This window comes from Microtus pennsylvanicus, chromosome 21 (genome assembly GCF_037038515.1).
Source record: "Microtus pennsylvanicus isolate mMicPen1 chromosome 21, mMicPen1.hap1, whole genome shotgun sequence".
Taxonomy (NCBI): Eukaryota; Metazoa; Chordata; class Mammalia; order Rodentia; family Cricetidae; genus Microtus; species Microtus pennsylvanicus.
The window spans coordinates 34,260,592-34,283,819 of NC_134599.1; the positions used below are offsets into that span (position 1 = coordinate 34,260,592).

Consider the following 23,228-nt stretch of genomic DNA (forward strand, 5'->3'; position numbering starts at 1 on the left):
GCTCAGAGCAGCAGGGATGGAAGCTAAGTCTCAGGACAACAGTGGCTCTTTAAAATAGACAGATAAGAGTGCCACCTGGGCAGAGTGGCTCTTTTCGGCATTTCATCTCCAAGAAGTCAATGCAAATAGATGTTACAGGTAGTTCAGGGTTGAATTGGGAGGAGTTTCGGGTTGTGGTATTGTTTGGTGTTCCCTCATAGTGCCCCCAACACCCTCCCCCACACTCATGCCCGTGTGTGTGTGTGTGTGTGTGTGTGTGTGTGCGCGCGCGCGCGTGCACACACATGTGATATAGGTGGCTCAATCACTTTATGTGAATGTAACTTGGGTTTCTTTTGTTCCAAGCTGGGACATCCACTCCAGTTTTTGTTCTGCTATCTCCTGGTGTCATTCCCGCCTTCAGGATCCGCCTCCCTTCCCCCCACCCCATCCGCCCCGCATGTTCCCACTGTGGATATCTGTCACCAGTATCCCCATGCCTACGCAGCTTTATTCTGGGCACTAGGCTTTTCAAAGTCCTTTCTCTTCCACTTCCTCAAGCTGTTAGAGTTGACTGACATGTGATTGGATATTTTGTCAAGGAAAAAAAAAAGAAAGAAAGAAAAAAAAAAGCAAAGTCTCTTTTACAAACTCCAGTTCAATAACCTGCATACCCAAGTCCACCCTGGGGAAGGACTGAGCTGGTATTTCAACACCAGAGGGCGCCAGTGGTTAAACTGTGCTGAACAAGTTAGTTGCTTTGGGGCAAGGGAGTGCTGTCCAGGGTTGTTGGGCAGGACAGGGAAAGGTAAATGTTGCTGAGGGGAAAGGGTGGAAAGCCAAGCAGAGCAACATGTTGTGGCCTGGACTGTGTGATCCACCTGAGGATGCTATCTGGTCCAGACCAAAGGGCCATGGTAGGCTTCTCTTCCTCCTCCACCACATGTGCCAGACCGTCTTCTTCCTGGGACATCTGTTCAGCCGGAGGTTCTGTGCAGTGCCCACTCTAGGCCAGTGATCACGCTCTGGGGCAAGCAGGAGGCCCGGCTCCACCTGCTTGGTTTCATTCTCGAAACACTTTATTTTTAATTGCTTTACAGACCTTGGATTTTTAAGGAAGTCTGCGTTTCAGCGTGAACCTGAGCAGACGTGTTGAGAGCCTCATAGAACCTTGTCTCCGCACATGTGCAGGCTCCACACATGCGCAGGCCCACTGCAAGCGCTCCACACCGGAACGGGCCATTAGTGAGCACCTGCGAACATACACCAACATGTCATTATCATGTAAAGTCCACGGTTTACGTCAGGGCTTCGGGTGAGCACGGGAACATCTGTAAGACTGGACAAACACAAAGTGACAAGAGTCCAGTGTGGTAGCTAAGAGACAAGAGAAAGACATCACTACCCTGGAGTCCTCTGTGTCTGCTCAGCTTCCTTTCCCGTTAACCCTTGTGTTGCTCCTATAGTTTTGCCTTTTGCGGGGTTGTACGCCCGGAGCAGTACAGCCTTTCAGCTCGATGCTTTCATTTAGTAAAATCTGTTTAATATTCTTTTCCATGTTGGTTCATGGTTTGAAGTCTTTCTTTAAGGCCAGTCAGTAGTGGAGTGTCTAGATATACCAAAGGTTATTTTTCTGCCTTCAGAAGCATCTCCCAAATGCATACACATCTGGAAGATTCTAAATCCAGCTGCCAAAACACCCAAGAGTGTAGGCAGATTTTTCTGTCCAGCCTGCCAGGTCCCAAATAACTACATGGAGATTTCTTATTAATTATGAGAGCTTGGTCAATAGCTTAGGCTTGTTTCTAACTGGCTTTTGTAACTTAAATTAACCCATCTCTATGAATTTACTTTCTGCCTCGCGACATCATTACCTGTGCTCTGGACTGCCTCTGCTGCTTCCTCTGGGTCCTGCATCTCCTTGCAATCCTGCCCTTCTGCTTCCCAGCGTCCTCTGTGCCTGGAAAATCCTGCCTAGCGATTGGCTGTTCAGCCTTTTTATTAAACCAATAAGAAGGCACCTTGGCAAAGACACATCTTTAGAGTGTACAAAAAGATTATTCCACAACACATGAGCAGGTTTTTGATGGACATAAAATTTCAATTCATAATGAGTGCCAGATGTGTAGATGCTAGATTATATGGTAAATAGGATGTTTTTTTGGGGGGGAAAGAAACTAAAAAGACGAAAATGCTGCTGAGCTGTCTGAATAGCTAAAATGGCTATGCCACCCTTCCCTGCCCCCCAACTACCAGTGAATGGGTGCTTTTATACCTCACATCTTCACCAGTATCTGATGTTGTCAGTGTTCTGGATTTTGTCTGTTTTAATATTAATAGGATAATGTAGTTCTCTCTCTCTCTCTCTCTCTCTCTCTCTCTCTCTCTCTCTCTCTCTCTCTCTCCCTCCCCCCCCTCTCTCCCCGTGTGTGTGTGTGCTGCATGCAATGAGTACATGAGTATGTGGGTGTGTCTGCCAGTGTACACATGTGGACGTGGAAACAGTACTTCAGACACCTTCTATCACTTGCCACCCAGTTGCCTTGAGATGGGATCCCCACTGAGCTGGAAGCTCACCGTCCTGTCTAGACAAGCTCTTCAGATCCACTTGCCTCTTCCCCAGTGCCGAGTTTACAGGAAAATGCAGCCATGCACAGATTTTTGCTTGGTTGCTAGGGACTTGACCTCAGACTTGCATGCTTGTAGACAAAGTGCCCTTAGCCTCTGAGTCGTCTCCCCATCCCCTCTGTGCTGCTAGTTGTATGTCAGCTTGGCACAAGGAGACAGCCGAGGGAGCTTCAACTGAGAACACACCTCCAGAAGATCTGACTAGGGGCAAGCCTGGAGGGTATTTTCTTAATTAGTGATTGGCGGGCTCAGCCCACTGTTGGTGAGGCCAGGCCTAAGGTGGTGGTCCTGGGTTCTACAGGAAAGCAGGCTGAAGAAGCCATGAGAGGCAAGTCAGTAAACAGCACTCCTCCATGGCCTCTGCATCAGTTTCTGCCTCCAGGTTCCTGCCCTGTGTGAGTTCCTGTCCAGACTTCCTTCCTCAATGAACTGTGATGTAGAAGGGTAAGTGAAATAAGACCTTCCTACTCAAGAAACCCTAACTAGGGTACCCTCTAATTGAATCAGATTCCCCAGTGATGCACAGCATGTACAACGCCCTCATGGATTTGCCATCTGAGTATCCTCGGTGAGGTTTCTGCCCACATATTTTGCCCAGTTTTAATTGAGTTGTCCAGTTTTGGGTGTTGTCTGTTTTGGATCCTGGGCCTTAATCAGGGACGTACTTTGCAAATATGTTTCTCCAGTCTGTGGCTTATCTTCTCCTTTGATTGATGGTGTCTTTGCAGGGCAGAGGTCTTGGATTTTCATGAAGTCTAGCTCACCACTAGTTTCTTTGATAAATCAGGTCTTTGACATCATATCTAACAAGCTAAGTCCATACCCAAGGTCACCCAGATGCCACTCCCCTTTTTTCTTTCTGGAAGCTGCATAGTTCTGCATCTTATATTTTGGCCTATGATTCATTTTGAAGAAACTAATCTTACAAAGAGTATGAGCTCTGTGTCTGAGTGGAGGCCTTTGTTTGATTATTGTTTTGTAGTTGCATGTGTGTATCATCTGTCGCAGAACCATTTGTTGAAAGAACTGTCTTTACTTCTTTTATTGCCTTTGTTCCTTGGTCGACTATTGACTAATTATGTTTTTGTGGGCCCCCTTCTGCGCTCTAAGTTCTGTTCTAATGACCACTTTCTTTTTTTTTTTTTTTGTTAATTCCATACAGTCCTGGATGTGTGTGTGTGTGTGTGTGTGTGTGTGTGTGTGTGTGTATGTGTAGCTTTACAATAAGCCTTAGAATAAGTATCTGTCCTCTGACTTTGTTCTTCTTCAGTGTTAGGTTGACTGCTCTGAGATCTTTTAACTTTCTGGAATCAGTTTGTTGGAAATGCATCGTTTGTACGTCAAGTTCAGAAAAGCTAAGGTTATGACAACATTGAGCTTTTATAACTGTTACCTTTTCTATTGTTAAGACATCATGGCCAAAGCCACCGATGAAAGAACACATTTAATTGGGCTCACGGTTGCAAAGGGTTAGAGTCCATGATAGCAGAGGGAAGCTATGGTGGCAGGAAGAGCTGAGAGCTCACATTTTTATCCACAGATGGGAAGCAGAGGGAACACTGGGAATGTCTTTCCAAATCTCAAAACTCACTCTCCAATGACACGCCTTCTTCAACAAGCCCAGTCCTTCCCAAACAGTTCCACCAACTTGAGACCCAAAAATTCAAACGCTAGCCTAGAGAGGCCATTCTCATTCACACCACCAATGCTTCCAATCCATACATATAGAATGAATCTCTAAGAAATTAATCTTTAGGTTTTTAATTATAATTTCATAGTTTTCCTCATATGAACCTTATGTATTTTGCTTAATTTTTATGTAAGTATTTCATTTAGGAGTATTAATTTAAGTAGCAATGGTTTTAGATTTTAAATCCATTTATTCATTGCTGATAGAAAGGGCATTGATTGACTTTTTATATTAACACTGTCTGGAATCTTATTATAACCAATTATTGGCTATAGGAGCATTTCTCTCTCTCTTTTCCTCTCTCTCTGCTCTCTCTCCTCTTTCCTTATGCCTTCTTTCTCTTCTCCCTACTGCTTTTCTCTTATTTCTCTACTAGTTTCTATTATTTCATGTTTTCTACAGATGCATTTGCATCTGCAGACTGAGGTTTGCTTTCCTCTCTCTTGGTGTACATGCCTTTTGTGTCCTGTTTTTGTCTGACTCTATCATTTAGGATCTCCAGACCAATGACTAGCAAGGATTAGTAAGAAGAGGGCTTGTTCCAGATGTTGAACCTGCTTTGTATACCTGGAATAATTCTACTAGATCATGTCATTTAATTCTCGATTAGATTTAGTCTATTGTTAGATTAATTTTTCTATTGATTTTTTTGAGGGTTACTGTCAACTTTTTATTGTTTTGTTGAGAACTATCACATGGGAGATCTTGCTTTATAGTTTTTTTTTTTTTTGCTTTGATACTAGGGCTCCATGATGAATTAGGAAAGATCTCCTCTGCCTCTGTTTTCTAAAGGAGACTTTAGAGAATTAGATTTCCTTAGATGTTTTGGGCCCAGTGCTTCTGTTTCAGAGGTAATTGACTCTGCTAATGGCGGAGCTGTTCCTATTGGCTTTTTCTTCTTGTGTGAGCCTTGATAGATCATGTGTATCAGTCTGATCTTTTTAATTTCAGATGAATGAAGATTTGTGAAGGCTGGAGGTATAGCTCTGCCTATGATGCAGAAAGTCTAAGGACAACAATTGTGTCCTCTCTTTCTCTTTTACTTCCTCCCTGACAAGAGGTTCAATGATTTTCTAAAAAATAGCAACTTCTTCTCAGTTGACTTTGAATTTTCACTTCAATTGACTTTGATCTAATTTTTATCTTTTCTACATTCTGTATTTAATTTGTACAATTTTTTCTAGTTTCTTGAACAAAAGAGTAGATGACTGGCTTTAGGGTATTTTTCTTCTCTGATATGTGCACAGTTGCTGCCATTAATTTCCCCGTGAGTGCTGCTTTGGCTACATCTCACTCATATTGATGAGCTGTACTTGCCATTTCAATAAGTCTTGGGAGTCTTTCTCGTTAGTTGGCAGTGTGTTGCTTGTGATCCTCCAGTTATCTTTCTCCAACTGACTTCTAGCTCCACTCCACTGTTCTAAAATCAGACATTGTATACATACTACAAACATTTTTGGAATAAAACTTAAAACTATAGCTTAGTCATCCTAAAAATGAACTCTGGTGACTTAGAGCTGGTGCCCTAAACAAGACTGTCCCCAGCCCAACTCAGTGTCTGCTTCTTGGTGCTGTGTTTGCTTGATGGTTTTACTTCCTTGGTATTTCAGCTTCTGTGCCAAAGTCAGGAACCCTCATTTCTTCGCAGCAAGCAAGATAACAGTGCATGTATACTTTGATGGCATAGTTCTTTACTTACTGACATTTTATTTGCAATCCTTGCCTTTAATGGCTAAGCCATATCTCTGGTCTGCTTTCCCATTCTTAAAGTTGTAGTTTGTTATGTGGTCACCCTTCTCCTGGACCTCCTCCATCCAACTCTTGTGGAGAACTCCCAGGAAGAAGCCCTGATTTGCGTAGTACAGCTGTTTCAGGTTCTTGCCATGGTAGTGCAGAGACAGGTGTTTTAGTGGGAATAGGGTAGGGCGCTGGGCAATGGTCCCAACTTCCATGGCTCTAATAGCCTGGAGCGCCTGCCACCGTCAACTCTAGCCTCAGACCCATCGTAGGCACGGTCTAGCCCTGGCCCTAGAGCCTGCTGTCCATCAGGTAGTGCTGGACCACTCCTGGCTTCACTGGCCTAGCAGAGAGCATGCTTAGAGCCCCAGAGCTGGAGTGTAGTGCTTGACATCTCTGTGATTCCTCTTGAATAGCCGCCTCCCATGCTGGAGCTCCTGGACCCAGCTGCAACCTTGTATACCCCACCTGCTGGTCTGTTATAGGCCAGGATGCAGAGTCACACCTTCCAAAACAGTTTGTTTTAAGGCATTTTATGCTCCAGCATGTGCAGTATAAATTGAACGTTTCATGTGTGCTTAAAGAGTATGTGTCTTCCTGTTGGGTGAAACAGTCAATAGGGCAGTTATACCCAGGTTACTTGGTATCTTTGCAGCATTCAGCTACATCCTTGTGTCAGGAATATTTCCTAACGCGAGCTTTCTGTGGACACAAATTCCCAATCAAGCCAAATCAAAACAAGCCAAATTTAAAAATATCCAGGTTTAATGGGAGTTCTGCACTCTCAGGTGGCCCCAAAGGGCTGCAAACCCAACCACCAAACACCAGGAGGAAGGAAAAGAGACCAGTGTTCCTTTTTTGGGAGTTCATTTAAATATTCAGTGGGAGTAATCCTGACCCCCCCCCCCAAGGAGGGGTCAGGACCTGGCCTCCTGGGATTTGGAGTCCAGACCAATACACTCTCAGGCCTGGGGGCTGGGATAGATGCAAGAAGGGGCTGGAGCCTCCGCTCCCAACTTAACACCTTGATGATTTTCTGTCTTCATGCCTGTGCCTCTCTGGTAGTACAGTATTGAAGTCTCCAGATATAATAGCAGGATCATCAATTTTTCATTCACTTACTGGCTCTAAGTGATATTCTCTTGCTAGGTGCCTACGTATTAGGGATTCTATCTAGCTGGGGAGCTATAGTCACTGTGCACTGCCCCTCATTTACTAAAATGGCTTTCCTTGTCTCAAAAATTTCTGTATCTGAAGTTAATATGCTGTGGTACAAAGTACAGATTTGCTTTAAAACCCTCATGGTGGGAGATGTGCCCAAGAGCTCCCGTGGATACAGGGAGCACAAACGGTACTGGTTGATGGATGCTGTTTCTTCCTGCAGCATCCCTATGACAGAGTTCCATTCATAAATTAGATACAATAAAGGTAATGGCAATAACTTCTAACAGAACAGAACAAGACCTTGTAACAGCGAGCTGCCAAGAGCCAGCATCACTTCCTTTGTAGCTTTGGGGCATCATTGAGTAAGATAAGCACTGCCATCCCCTGTGTCATAGTTTGAATTTTAGACATCTTCCCAAGCCACAGTTTGGTTTGGAAGGTAATTGGAAACCTTTAGAAGACATGTCTCTTTAAACTGCTCCCCTACTCCCTCCATCCAAGATGGAACCCAGCGCTCTGCATGGCCAGATAGGTAACCACCCTACCATTGAGCTATGGCCTCAGTTTCTCTCAAAGCTTCTTAGCCATGATTTCCAACATCCTTGCCATGTAAGTCTAGATGTGTCGCTCCATGTTTTTAAACTATTTTGCATGTTTCATTATGTCCTGTAATGCTTCTCTTGATAGCCAGATCAAAGGCGTGGCAGTAAGTGCTCCATGTCACAGTGTCTCATAGGTAGCATGTGACTGTGAAGGGTAAAGCCCACAATGCTCCCAAGCTCCTCTGGCCTCAGGTAAAATCGGATGGCCCAGTGGTCTGGACTTAATGTTTCCCCAGGGTTAGTTAGGATCTGATAAAACCCAGCAATAAAACTCAAACAAGCCGTCTCTTCTCCTGGCAGGCCTGGGGAAGATGAGCAGAAATGCTCTGGCCTGTTTCAGGGCTGTTTATTTTCCTCTGGCCCTGTTGGAAGTTGGCTGAGTTTCTCCTATGATTACCAGGGAGCTTGCTGGATCCTGTGACCCACAACAGAATGGTGTGGGAACCATATATGTGGCGTCCATTCGGGTCTAGAATCAAGCTTAGGTCAGTGAAAACAAGTTAGTTCTTACAGAGACAGTATCCTGTTCCCCAGCGGAAATGCAAATGTGACCTCTGCTTGCTTTTATTTCATGTATGTAGGAACGGCGTGTTGCAAGGGAATGGGGGGGGGGGGCAACTAGAAACAGCTTCCAGACTTTCTCTGCAAGGTGGCTGGCAGATTATTGTAGTTCTCTGAATTGGAATGGGTGATGGTGTCTCTGTGTATATTTTTATTTTTCTTCATTTTCCAAGCTCTGTCAGAAGAACATGTATTACTTCTGTAATTTGGTAAGGGTGACATTTTAGGCATGAATATTGGATGTCTGTCCTTCCTGTTTCCTTACAGTCTGCAAAATGAATGTTCACCGTCGATGTGAGACCAACGTGGCTCCCAACTGCGGAGTGGATGCCAGAGGAATTGCCAAAGTGCTGGCTGACCTCGGAGTTACTCCAGACAAGATCACCAACAGCGGCCAGAGGAGGAAAAAGGTAGGGACCACTGATTCTGGAGCTTTCTCTGGGCCTGCTTCTGAGAGTACTCTAGAATGGGGGATGTAAGATTCCTAGGTTTAGGCTTCAGATAGTCATAATACCTTGTGTGTGTAGACAAAATAAAGATGCCAGGTAACATGGAAGTCTCATTATACCTCACGACTGGAGAAAGGGGAGGGGCGATAGAGCAAGCCTGGAGTTATGTGTGGGTTGGGGGATGCTTAGGTGATTTAGCTTTTTACATGTCCACGAAACCCTGGGTTCAATTCTCAGTAACACAACAGAGCAAAAAGTTCACCAGAGAAAACAAGCTTTGACACGAGGACCTTGAAGTCCCTTCTAGAAAAAGCATGACACTTTAGACCAATGGTTCTCAACTCTCCCAACGCTGTGACCCTTTAATACGTTTCTCGCCTTTGGTGATCCCCAACCATGAAATTATTTCTGTTGCTACTTCATAACTGTGATTTGGATATTGTTATGAATCGGAATGTCTTTTCTGGTGGTCATAGGTGACCCCTGTGAAAGGTCGCCCACACACTCACACACTAGGGTCAGTTCCTTCAGACAGCCATTGTTTGTGCCAGCTCTCTCACAGAGCTACCTGGGAAATACTTAAGGAAACGTGACCTTTCTTTAGAGACCCAATCCCTATATATGCATATGCCATTCCAAGTGCCACTTGGAATAGCTGGATGTTCTAATGTGTTGTTTTTGCAAGTCAGAGCCTATAGATGTAGACAGAGCTAAGGGCATCTCTAGTGAGCTCTGTTTCAGCAATGACCCCTAGTCTAGAAAACTTAAGAGGCCTTTGGAAAAGTAGGTTACGAGAGAAGCGGAGCCACGTTATCTGGACAGTGGATGCTGATTAAGGTGCGGCATCACCTGGCAGGTGCCAAACTTCTTCAAGTCCTTGTCTAGAAGAGCAAGTCTGCCTGTAGGTGCCTCACGGCCTTCCCTCCTCAGTGTTCTCTCTGTACTTGGCCTGAAGACCCTTCCAAAGAGCCTACACTTCCTGCTCTTCTTCTCGTCAAACCTGCCCGTATCTTTTCCCTGGTTCTCCCAGAAAAACTGATGAGAAGGACCATATATCTTTCCTCTTTTTAATGTAATGGTCTCTCTTGTCTTTCCAAAGAGCAAAGTTGTTATGCAGGCCCTGTTAACTGTGAGGCCTCATACATGGGGTGACTTCTCTAGGTTATATGAATCCTGCTAGGAAAAACAACAACAACAAAAAATAAACAAGCTTTGTTTTGTGTCCCCGAGACACGTTACAAAGCGAAGTGGCCAATAATACTAGGGCCTCCTGAAGAGGCAAGCTGTGTAAGGACGGTGGTGCCAGTGTGCCATTGATGAAAGCCAGAGAGAGTCATCCGGAGGTTGGCTTCCCCCTGCTGGAAGGAGGAGCTTACCCCGGGCAGGAGAGATTTAAAGGGAAATGCTCTGCCTGCATTCTTTCCTGCATTTGCATTCACATAGACTGTGGTTCTGGTGACAAGGTGCTGTCTATTGCCTTCCATTTGAAGACTTGCATTTGCGGGCTCCTGATGAGAAAGGGGCCAGCCTGGAAAAATGTAGCAATGGGTAGAGAGCAGGCTTGGGGACCGTCATCAGCTATAGTCACGGCACTGACAGTCCTGACACAAAGCTGGAGCAAGCCAGGAGGTGGCATCAGTTGTATGATGGAGGGAGATGTATTCTTGGTCAGGAGCTAAACTGTCTTTGCACAGGTCTCAGACCTTTTGCTAGAAAAGATCTGTGGGAAGACCAAGAGAAGAGGGATCAGAGACCCCTGTGATCTCTAAGTCCACACTGGCAAGTAAGTTGGACATGCCAGCGCTATTCCAGGAAACACATGTTACTGGGAATCTTCCATTAAAATAACCAACAGGCTTGACTACACCTGAGAATATTTACGGAGAAGATTTGCACATCAGTCATGTGTATTACTTGGTGCCGGCCACTGGGGGCAGTGGAGTACTGGAAAGTCTGTCTGAGTACCCTACATACACAATGCACACCCGCAGACACTGTTATTGACACAACGGTGAATAAGATCGCGCATAAACACCAAACAGGTGGTAGAGCCAACTGGTATCCCACTGACTGCATTGGTGAGAGTGTGTTGTATAGATAGTTGTGAGGGTAGGGATGGGGAGATAGGTCTGTGTGTGGCAGCGGTGTTACTGAAAGAATAAATGGAGCAGGGTTTGCTTCACAGGCTACCTGTTTTGGATAGTATAAATATTAAGATGGGGAAATCCTCCGTGGTTTGGTTTCCACCGAATTGGCTCGTGACACCGCACACACCTGCTCCAGTTTGATGGATGTTGCTGTGCCCACCTTTATGGTTCTCTGCATGGTGCCTTGATACGTTTGACATCGCTTGGCCTCCTGTCTGATGACTCTCCCATTTTCTGTCCTTTCTAGCTCGTTACTGGTGCTGAATCGCCACAGCCGGCTTCTGGAAACTCTCCATCTGGGGATGATCGATCCAAGTCAGCGCCCACCTCCCCTTGTGACCAGGGTGAGATTCTCAGATTTCCCTGTTACCTCTTATCTCTGTTGCCTGTTAATCGGCACAGCCAGCAGCCTTAGTGGTCCCCACACACTGCTTCCTTGTTGATATGGTTGTTGTTCTTGCATGCAACAAGACTTTCTTGAGGGCTCTAGCTGGAAGTGCTTGTTACCTCTGTCCCCGCCAGCCTAGGATTAGAGGGAGGCCTGTGTGATGCTGAGGTTTGTTTCTCCGACATTCTTTTCTCGGTTTCGAGTGTAGAGAAGAAGAAGTCTTGCTCCTTTGCCCATGGCCTTCTCTCTGGACCTCGATGTGTCTGTCTACTTGGTTCACAATCTCCTCGTAACTCTAACCATGGTACCCTAAGAGTTGACATTAGGTTGAGTTGGCGGAGGGGCGGGGGTTGTCTCCTCCCCTGTTCTTTGGATGAGCAGATGGGACTAGAAAGATGAAATTTGAGAAACAGGAGGGAATCAGCGCTGGGCCTGACTTTCCTCTGGCTACATTCTAGATGCATTTCCTTCTGATTAAATATGCCTCAGACAGTAAGTTCTGTGAGCATAAACAACAGGAATGAGTTTGTGGGACCTGAGGTGCTAGGATAAGCATCCCGTCCTGGTGGCAGATGGGTCCCCCCTCCTCCAACAACATCCCTGGAAGGAACTGCATGTACCCGCAAGCAGGAATGGGTTCACAGGATGGTGGTCCTTCTTGGGATCTTGTTTCTACTATTTCACTCGCACCAGCTCTGTCCTGATGCTCAGCCCTGATGCTCAGCCCAGGTAACTGGCTGAGAAGTGGAAAGCTCGGTTGGAAATGCTTGTCCTGAGACCAAGAACTAATCTGGTGGCTGGGCCAGGATCTCTCCTATGCTGTGGCCTCCTCTTTGGAGGTCTACTCTGCATGTCAACATTGAGTCCTTCTTACTCAGGAGTGATGGGCCAGGATCTCTCCTATGCTATGACCTCCTCGTTGGAGGTCAACACTGCATGTCAACATTGAGTCCTTCTTACTCAGGAGGGAGCAGAATAGTTTCGGTGGCCATTTGCCAGTCTTGAGACAAGAAAATAATCACCCTCAGCTCTGACTTCCTTTCTGTGCCTTTACTTTATCCCAGAAGAGATTCCACTCGTTGCTCAGTAACCAGTTTCCAGTTTCTCTCCTGGTCAGTGATGCATTTGCAGTTTCTCCCTTTTCATTTCGAAGTGTCCTAGAATCCAAAGCTAGGAGGTCTTAGGATAAATGGGCCCAAGAGTGAACCACCCATAGTTCCCAGGCCCGTCTCTTGCCTTGTACTGTCTGCCTGCGCCTCCTGGATCCTTTATTCAGACAGATGTAGCAGACCAGCAGGTAGCATGTTTCCCAGACCGATGTGAGAACTAATGGATGGGAAACTCTCTTAGTAATACAAGTACCACAAAACAGATGAGTCAGGAGCTGTCCCTCCTCCGTTGTAAGACATTTTTCTTAAGCCTTGGGGTCTTAGGTCATCTGGGTTATACCTTCCAAGATGCTCTTAGCAACTGAAGCCCGATGAGATAAAAAAAAAAATCATACTTTGGAGTGAGTGAGGTAAGTAGCTAGGCAGCTGCCGAATCTGTCATCACGGAATATCTGTAGACTAGGATGATGTCTTTCCACCCCGATATGAGTTCACTCCAGGTCTCCTGCATGGGCCCTTGTGACTGAAGTCCTAGACAGGAGGCAAAGACCTTCCTATCCAGAGGTGCTGCTCGCTTATCTGTCCTCATTCCGTGGGGTAAACACTCGCTGTTCCCACTTGTGAGCCCTGTTACTCATCAGAATCTGTTGCTGTAGGTTCATGTCAGGATACACATTCTGCACAGATGAGTGTTATTTTCATGAATGAATGTCTAACTATAATAGACCCTGTTCAAACAGAAAATGACAAAGGGCCTCCCAGCACTATCCTCCCCAGGTGATTTAGGTCACATAATCCCAAAGGCTGCATGACCATCTCATAGTTGTGAAACTGGACTGTAAGACTCCTGCCCATCAAAGATGAGTTGGAGACATGTCATGGTGGGAAGCTTTTCTGTTGTTAAGGATAAGTCTGTGGCTCGTTCTGTGAGGTAGGTTTGTGTGGGACTAGTACTCGGAGTAGAGCCAGCATCAAGGCCAAGTAAAGACCTTTAGGAGTCAAAGGCTTCCTGGTCCCTGCAACTGAGTGATTCTGTCACCAGTGATGGCTGTGAGCGTGGCTTCTGAGGGTTGTTCTGATCTTCAAAGGAAACTTGAAGGGAAGGGTGCCTGTCGCCTCAGAGTCTGCAGTCCCAGGGAGGACAGGAACTCCCACCGCACCCCGAATCATGGCCAAGGTTGCGAGGAGGCCTTCAGAGGCCTTCAGAGGCCTTCGGTGGCAGTGAACCCGGCCAGTTCAGGAACTGTGTCCTCCTCTTTGCAGAATGGTGTCTTTTTGTCCATTAGGCACCAAAGGAAATGTGTTAGACAGATAAAGGAGCCGAAGGGGCTGTCCCTGGATCTGCTGCTATGAACAGCTAAGGGAGGACTGAAAGCTCGTGGGTTCTGGATAACGAGTCTTGATGTAAAGGGCTCATGAGGGGTCTTCTAATCGAGCATCTTTGTCTCCTTGGCCCTAGAACTAAAAGAACTTGAAAACAACATCCGGAAGGCCTTGTCCTTTGACAACCGAGGAGAGGAGCACAGAGCATCATCATCTACCGATGGCCAGCTGGCCAGCCCGGGCGAGAATGGTGAAGTCCGGCAAGGCCAGGCCAAGCGCTTGGGCCTGGATGAGTTCAACTTCATCAAGGTGTTGGGCAAAGGCAGCTTTGGCAAGGTTGGTGGCACACATGTACAGTGGTGCTGGTTTCTTGGGGGCAGTCTGGCCAAGAATAGCTTCTCACCTTTTCCTTCCTTAGGGAGTGAAATGCCTTGCTCATGGTGGGGGCAGTTCTGCTCTTGGGTTGGTTGTGGGAATGTAGGGTTGTCTTCTCTGTAGGATCCGGTTCTTCTCATTGGTCAAATGGCGGAAGGAGTAGAGGAAGGGAGCACACCGAGAGGCTTCCTGCGAGTGACAGGAACTCCTCTTCCCACTGTCAATCCCATCTGCCTGGTTTCCCTTGGACAGAGAGCCAGCTGAAATTCTGCTCTCTCAGTTGGAAGTCTTGGAGCATAAACTCTCAGCCCCTGTCCTCCGAGAACTTCAGGTTGAAAACAAACTTTACCACGCAGGAATTTGGAAGCTAAACGTCCTTTCACTGATTTTCCTGCTGCTTGCTAAATGCTCTGCTCACGTCCATGTGACAAAAGAACTGGAGGATCCTCTGATGGGTCCGGGGCCTCTGTCCCTGGGACAGATCCCTGCTCTCCACTGCCGCAGACCAGGGCTGTGCCCTGCCGCGTGCTTGGCGATGGGCTTGAAATGCAAAGATTTGACTTTAGAAAGACAGAGACAAAGAGCCCAGGAAACTGGGAAAGCGGTTCACACTTCTGACTGCCCCCTTGTCCTCCTCCTTCAAGCTGTGCCTTTTGGGGACCTCATGAAACAAAACCCTACTTGGGGACCAGGCAGCTCAAGGAATCACGTGTTCTCATATGTCCTGTGCTCTAAGAAGCAGTGCCCATGAGTCAGTCTGCTGACTGAGCTGAAGGCCTGTTCACCATTCCAGAGCAATTCTGAGGCAAGGCTCAATGAAGCCCCAGGCACAGGCCTGCTATGCAGGCACTGTCCTGCCTGCCCCTATCTGTCCTGAGATCACCTGACAGGGAGGTAACTGGAATTTATTCAGAGGGCGACTGCTGAAGCAATCACATTCTTTAAAAACTAGCTAAATAGGAAACAGACCCCAGGCTCTGGCTTAGGCTGGGAGCAGGGCCGGGTTTGTGTTTGAGCAAGATTCTAGGGAAAGGGGCATGCGCAGAGCTTCCGGGCTACTGGTGATGTAGGCGGGTTACGAGTTCTGAGCACTTAGCTAATGTGTCTTAGACGAACACACGGCCATCGCAGTAAGTCGGAGTCAGGTTTGCAGGCTGGATTGTGTGGGTGGCAGAATCTTCAGTCTCTAAAGTTCCTTGGGCTATGTTCTTGCCCTTTGACAACAACAGTGGGATAGCCTACTTCAGAGCCATCCAAAAGGAGAAAGACCTGTGACCTTGGTAGATAACGAAAATGCCCACTTTGGCAAATGTCAAGAAAATAGCCCAATTCCCCATTAGGTGCTGGGGAAGAGATTGTGTGTGTGTGTGTGTGTGTGTGTGTGTGTGTGTGTGTGTGTGTCATCGTCTCCCCCCGCCCCCCCGCAGAGCTGTGGGAAGACTCCATAATGGCAAACACAGGACGGGCTTAATACACAAATGTTCAGGAAGAACAGATAACGGACTGCCGTGGAGGAGGCATGGAGGCCCGTGCAGAAAGCAAGCACGTTGTCTTTGTGAATCTTGTGTACCGACTTAGGAGAAGTCGCGCGAGCCAGCAGCTAACTAAGCAAAGGAGAAAAGCCATTCTCTCCCAAAGCAACTCAGTTTAGAAAATAAATAGTCCAGAAAGTTCGGCTGCAAGTTGAAAACAGAATCAAGAGTGTATATCCCTCTTGTTAAATAAGAGAAAGCAAACAAGCAAAACACTTGTGAGGGAAAGTGGCCTGTGCTCATAGAGATCCGTGCTTCCACTAAAACAGTGTGCAGCGTGAGCAGAGCCCCTTAAAAATCAGGAAATGGGGCAACCGTTCAACCTTCGAGTCCTAAGAACTTCTATCTCAAGGATATAAGTCCAACAGACATTTAAGTTGTGTTCAAAAGCACTCAATGCAGCTTATATAGGACTCAAGTTGGTGTAACTTAACTTTCCAAAAGGCAGGCGATAGCGGAATAAATTATAGTGTTTGTGGCTTATCAGCCATCATGGTAACGATGGTGACCTCGGAGGAAAACCCATATAAAATACCGCTTCTTCTAAAAGCCCTATTCATGTGTTGCATGGTGGGGCACATCTATAATACCAACACTTGGGAGCCTGAAGAAGAAGTGTCATGAGTTCAAGGCCAGCCCGGGCTACATAGTGTGGACTGTCAAAAGAAAGGAAGGAAGTGGGGAAAGGAAGTGAGAAGAGAGGGAAAAGGAGACACATTTTTCTCTGATAATTGCAGCATCTCTAATGCAGATGAGGAAATGAATACTCACGTAACCCCCGTGCATTGAATTTCTCTTACCTGACCACTGATGGAGATTAAAACTTTAGTAGATGATTAGGCAGGGTGGTGTTGCAAAGCATTTAAAACATTAATTTCCTGAACATCTCCACTCAAACTGAAAGGGAAAAAAAAGCAACCAGCATTTAGATAGTTGGCATCGTTTGATTCCGCGTGTCCACAGACTGACCAGACCCTTCAAACCCATTGCAGGTCATGCTGGCGGAACTCAAGGGCAAAGACGAAGTGTACGCTGTGAAGGTCTTGAAGAAGGACGTCATCCTCCAGGACGACGATGTGGACTGCACCATGACAGAGAAGAGGATTTTGGCTCTGGCCCGGAAACACCCTTACCTAACCCAGCTCTACTGCTGCTTCCAGACCAAGGTATGCTGGCCAAAGGGGCAGTTGTGGGCGGTATCGTGCGACACGGTACATAGTGGCTTGACTTTGCTGGATACCGGTGTTGGCCGTCTGCGTGCTTCTCTCTCAGGCTGTATGGCAGAGTGGATTTTATCCTTGTGGAGACAGGGACGCATTTGGACGTGGTCTTCTTTGAAGGACGTGGGACTTTTCCATTTAGAGCCCTCGTGCAGGGATGAGAAGAGCAAAAATGCCCTTTGCAAAGTGTAGCTACACAGAGCCTAATGGTTGTCCTCAATGTTGATTCCTTGGGAAAAAAAAACCAACGGGCATGGTGTGTACCCTGCTCTGCCTCCTAACTTTATATCAACAATCAAATCACTTCTGGGCTGCTTTCAACTCAAAAGAAAAGAGCAAACGCTGCCCTAATCCTTCTAACTTGTGCGATGTCATAAAAGATGCCGAATCTAAACACGCACGCTTGGATTCCAACAGTGAAAATTCAAGCATTTTAAAATTTACCGCATAGGTGCCTGTCCACCAGCAGGTGGCAGTAAAGGGACAAAGATCTGTAAGGGCATTGTGGAAGCCTCCTCATCTGATTTGGTATTTTTCTCGGTGGGAAAAGAAGCATTTTTTTTTCATAAAAATTCTTATTTTATTTTCCTTTGGGGGGAGCGTGTGAGAGAGAAAGTCTTCTAGGATACATCATGGATTTGTACTGTTTGTCATTAAAAGGCAAATACTTATCCAGACTCCTACCTGTTCCTGCCTGGAGCCTAGATAGTGAAGGATTGCATTCAGGATGAAAAACAGGGGTGCTGGAGCCGTATGCATGTGTGCATGTGTATGCATGTGTGTGTGCTCGTGTGCATGTGTACGTGTATGCGTGCACACATGCATTTACACACATACGAGATATCTGGCTCTCTGGCATACTCGCCACCCTTTTGTTCTAAGAGCCATTCTCCCTGCACACAATTAAGCGAATTCCTCCTGTCATTCAGAAGCCTTTCATTCTCTCTACACTGAGTGTTCCCATATGCTAGGTCCGGTGACAAGACCCCATTCCTGCCCTCTGAAACTTTAGGGTTTCTTTGGTACAGTTCCCTGAGGCTGGTCCTGAGAACCCTGCTTATCAGAGGAGCTTTAAGAATAAAGGACTCTGTGGCCCGTGCTTCTGTTGGGCAGTCTCAGTCCAAAATTGTTTATCAGAAGCCCCAAAGAGTCCTGCAGTGTGAAAAGAAAGATTACCTCAATTTAATCCACTATTGCTCAACTTATTTGGTCCCTGTCCCCCCACCCCCCCACACACACACACATGCGTTGAGCAATGCTGACCTAAGGGAAGTTTCCCTATTTTCTGATCTCTTCAGAAATGAGAAACACCTGAAAATGTCCAGCTATTCCACGGCTTCGGGGACACAGTGATTGCTTTCTCTATGAACTGTCCTTAGAGAACCCCATTTTGTAAGACTTCGTTCTCTTCCTAAGCAAGCCTACAAATGGCTGGCCGGGCCTCGCTTTGCTTTTAAATGCATGTTGTGTAATTCCAGACAGGTTGGTGTGAGTTCGTGTGTGTACAAATGCAGAGTCCAGGGTGACAGGAGAAGCCCAGAGGTGGGTTCAACTTGCTGTCTTTCTTTTACCCCGCTAGAACTTTGCTGTTGTGTTTTTGACTTATTCGGAAGTCTAGGTCACATGAGCCTGAAACTTGTTATGACCCTGTTTCCACTCTTAAGCACTGGAATTTTATCCATGAGCCACCGTGTCTGAGTTCTTTAGAACTTAACTCAAGATGAAGGAGAAATGTATCAGGTCCCCTATGTCTTTATTTCCGTGGTACTTGTCACATGGGTTCACATCCAGCATGGGCTGACTGCCACAATCAATAACAACAAAACCCACTTAATCTGCTCTTCTCTCTGTACCACCGAGAGAATTGTTTCAGGAACCAATAGGCTGGTTTTTTTTTCTTCTTTGGTTTGTATTTAGGAGGCAGTATTAAGAATTGAACTTAGAGTCTCATGAATGTTAGGCCAGGACTCTGTCTCTGGGATATGAACCAGAGGTTTTATTGTCCACAGGCAGTACATGTTGGCAGTCAAACCTGGTTCCTTGTCTGGGCTTTGGGATTGCTACGCTAGTGAGGCTCTGATCTGCTGTGACTATCTGCCATGTCGGAGCCAGCTAAGTGCCCCACCCGTCTCTCTGGGCTCATCTCTGACTGAGGTGTAGGGTGGGAACCACGTTACCACTCTTGTTGGGAGCCTAAGTGCCGGGTCTAGTTGTCCAGGCTCTGCGGGGCTTGGTTCGTGGAGAGCCACAGTCAGAGGCCTGCTTGATGAGTAACGGGAAGGGCAATGGCATCTTCAGCGCCACTGTTTTCTACAGCAAACACTCACTGAGGGATGTCAGAGCCAAAGTTTCTCTTTGAAATACAAAGTGGCATTGAAGAACACCATGAATTTTATTTACGGCAGAAGAAATGGACTGGCAAGGTTTTGAGGGTCAGGGTAGCTGGAGGAGGGAGAAGAGATTTCCTCTGCAGTTCAGAGACTTACTAATCTGTCCCCTAGATTGGTGTCAGGTAGTCACAGGAACAAGCTGACACCTCTTTTAAATAGCATGTACATAACCTATTTTTCTTAATGAATTATAATTTAATCTTACTATAGGACATTGATTTACTACAAAAGGAAGTTTATGAAGTAGCAGCTTATAGACCCAGTCTTAGTAAGGTTTTATTGCTGCGAAGAAACACCATGACCATGGCAACTCGTATAGAGGAAAACATTTAATTGGGGCTGCTTTATAGTTCAGAGGGTTAGTCCATTATCATCATGATGGGAAGCTTGGTGGCACACAGACATGGAGCTGGAGGAGTAGCTGAGAGTTCTACATCTGGATCAACAGGCAGCAGGAAGAGTCACAGAGCCCCTAGGCCTGACTTGAACTTCTGAAACCTCAAAGCCCACCCCCAGTGACACACTTCCTCCAACAAGGCCACACCTACTCCAACGAAGTCACACTCAAATGAGTTTGTGGGGGATATTTTCATTCAGTCCACTACAGACCCCAAATTTTAAAAACTGAGTTGTCAAGCTACAGAGATGACTCAGTGGTTAAGAGCACTGGCTACTTTTTCAGAGGTCCTGAGTTCAATTCCCAGCCACCACATTGTAGCTCACAGCCATCTATAATGGGATCTGATGCCTTCTGCTGGCCTGCAGGCGTACATGCAGACAGAAAACTCATGCATAAATGAATAAGACATTTTTAAAGTCCTGAATTGTCCTTTACTGGCCAACCGTCATGGTCTTAAAGAATGGCTGTTATCCTCCTGTTGAAGTAGATGAGAACACCATGAAGAAGGGTGTCTGGGTGACTGGGTTCAGGAATGGGATCTCGTACCAGCTTCTGCAGTAAATTAACACTAAGTTCTGGGGGGACGCTCAAACCAAGAGGACTCAGAGCTGTTGTTCTTCAGGGTCTAGTGGGGAAAGATGCTTTCAAAGGGTGGGATTTGGGCGGGGCTGGGAGCTGAAAGGACAACCATGATTTATGTTCAGTTTTCAATCTTGCTCGCATGTTGTTTTTCCTGAAAATGCCCCAGTTCCTTGGCCTCCAGGTGACCCCTTTAAGCCCAGACATTTGAATTCTTAGTCACTATTGGTGGCACTGTTTGAGGAAGCTTCAGAGGTGTGACTGTGCTGGGGAAACTGTGTCACTGGGGGCAGGCTTTGGGGGTTAGAAGCCTCTCAGCTTGTAGCCCCTGCCGCCATGTCTTTGCTCTGCTGCCGTGGACAGCATAGGGCAAATAAACTCTTTGCCCCTAGGCTGCCTTGGTCATGGTGTTTTATCACAGCAGTAGAAAAGGAACTAATAGGCTCGGGGTTTGTTGTTGGGAAGAAATAGCTGTCCTGGACACTGCTTTGAGAACTTCCTGGTAGATGATGCAGAGCTGTAAGCTGTGTGCTGTGTGCCAGTTGACTGCAGGCTTGGAAGAGCGTAAAGTCAAGGCCTGTGTCTTGTGTGGCAACCAGGGGTGATCGATGTGTGGACCCAGAAACATTACCTTGATGGTTCCGTCGTGTCTGGCGGCTGCAGCCCACTGAACGACCAAGCTGAATGCTAATAGTAACGAGATTTTTCTATACTAAGCCATTCTGCTCCTGGTGAGCACGCTGCAGTCATCTTCCTAGGTGCTGGAAGAAGAAAGTGCGCTCCCTCCAGCATTCCAGGGCAGATGGGCCACAAATTAAATTTCCATCAAATTCAGCCCCTTGTTAGACTTGGGCTCCTGCTATGTTATGTGCCTTTTGGGTTTCTAGAGAATCTGAACCAGACTGGAGAAGCTGCGAAAATGGACCCTGAAGTAGGGCTAACATCTAGAAGGAGGTAAGAGCTGTCAAGAGATGGTCTCAAAGTTCTTTCTAGATTTCCCTTTTGACATTTTCCCCACACTGGACTTCACAGCACCTGCGTCCTGCTCCATTATGGAAAAATGGCACAAGGAAAGAGGTGAAGTTTCGGGGAGAGAGGGTGGATACTGAGAAAATAGGAAAATAAATTCTTGAAAAGTCAGAGGCTGAAGGGAAAGGGACAGTGGTGCTGTGAGCTTTTGTTAGGGACTAGAGGTGTCCCATGGGCTCTAAAAGACATGATCTGCTCCCGGTGAGAGCTTGGTAGAGAAGCCACTTTTCAGAACTTGCCTGTCCCGTTGGCCATTAGGGCTCAGAGAGCCCCCAAGCAGTCGAGTTGTTTTGATTTTGTGGTTAACAGAAAATTAAAATTCCCAGGCCCTTTTAGATTTCTCTGTGTTTGTATTTATGCTCGCCACTGCAAAACCGCCCTTTCAGCTGGATCCTGCAAAACCCGGCTGGGACAATTTCGCCCATGGCTTTGCTTCTTTAAAACTTGCAGCTCTGCAAACTGTACCCGTCCCCCACCCTCTGGCATTTCCTGCCAGGCCTGGGAAGCCAAATCCTGGAGGACTTTGCTGTGAAGGAAACAGGGCTGAGCTCCTACAGGATCTCCGCTAGCCGGCCTCCTTCCAGCCCTAGGGAGCATGCCGCTTGGAAAATCCTGAAAAAGCAACTGGAGATGTTTGTCAAGCGTGATTTAATCATCTCTGTGGGCACGGGGAGCGCTACCCAGAGCAAGCATTGACAACAGAGGAGAGGCCCTCTAATGTTTGTTTTGACTTTTAGTAGAATAGCAAACCCTAAAGGACAAAAAAGGGGGTTGAGGGAGGACAAGTTGATTGGCAGTTTTAAAAAGAGATGGCAAATCTAATAAAAAGATAAACCTAAGAGAGAGGAGAAAGCAAGCTGGCATGTGGGCCATGGTCCTGCTGGACCACGGGATGTTGGAAGTGGCAGGTGCTAGGAGGGGTTGGAGGGCTTTTGACCCCCTTGGTGCTGTCTCTGGGGGAAAAAAAGCCTGAGACTGTTCAATACAGTGGGTTGGTTTTGGATTAGCAGCCCTCAGGGAATCAATTTGTTTGCCAGTGTAAGATTCTAATCAGTGATAAGGTTGGAAATCTTCAACAGATCTAGGTGAAGTGAGTCTGTCTGGGTGCTTCCTTCAGACTTTGAGTGACGCATCACTTATCCAAGAGATTAAGACTCTGAGAAAGATACCTCCTTTGATGGCACTGGGCAGCAATGCCATTTTTTCCTGCTTGGCCAGCTCACACACATTCAGGGGCCTGTAACTTAAGGGGACTCTCAGTGTTTAAAGTCATTGAGCGATAATCTCTGCTGCCTGTCTTAGTTAGGGTTAGATGCTGTGAAGGGACACCATAACCATGACAACTCTTGTAAAGGAAACACATTTAATTGAGGTGGTTTACATTTTCAGTGATTCAGTCCATTATCACCACGGTGCAGCGTGGTGGCCTGGAGGCAGACATAGTACTGCTGATGGAACTGTGAGTCTTACATCTTAATTTGCAGGCAACAGGAGGTAGTCTGCTCGTGGGCGTGGATTGAGCATATGTGAGACCTCAAAGCTCACCTCCACAGTGACACACTTCTTTTAATAAGGTCACACCTCCTAATAGTGCCCCTCCCTTTGGGGGCCATTTTCTTTCAAATCACCCCAGAGCCTGATGGAGAAGGCTGTCACTCAGGTCTTGAAGCAAGGATTCACTCTGATGAAATTCACAGTTACAGAGTATGCTTTGCTCCTGTGTCCCCACCCCAGGGCAGACATGGTGGAGCGTGCTGCCTCTTCATCGAGAGCTGCTATAGGAGGTAACCTCTTTGCATGGAAGGAAACCTTACATCTGAATTGCAGAGCTGATTTCCAAGGCTTCCGCCACTCAACCCATCTTACATCTTCTTCACATGTTGTGGCAAAATAAGTTTGAGCATTCTCCTTTTTTTTATTTCCACT

The 23,228-nt window shown here is 46.6% G+C and overlaps 1 protein-coding gene across 4 annotated transcripts in view; it reads left to right on the forward strand.

The window, feature by feature from the left end:
- The window catches only part of Prkce (protein kinase C epsilon), a 524,437-nt gene that overhangs the window by 325,270 nt on the left and 175,939 nt on the right, over positions 1-23,228 (forward strand). For all 4 annotated transcript variants that reach the window (XM_075955632.1, XM_075955630.1, XM_075955631.1 and 1 more), the window contains 4 exons: positions 8,629-8,771; positions 11,205-11,301; positions 13,914-14,113; positions 16,677-16,850. In XM_075955632.1, the coding sequence (XP_075811747.1) occupies positions 8,629-8,771; positions 11,205-11,301; positions 13,914-14,113; positions 16,677-16,850 (614 nt within the window). The remainder of the gene's footprint in view (positions 1-8,628; positions 8,772-11,204; positions 11,302-13,913; positions 14,114-16,676; positions 16,851-23,228) is intronic.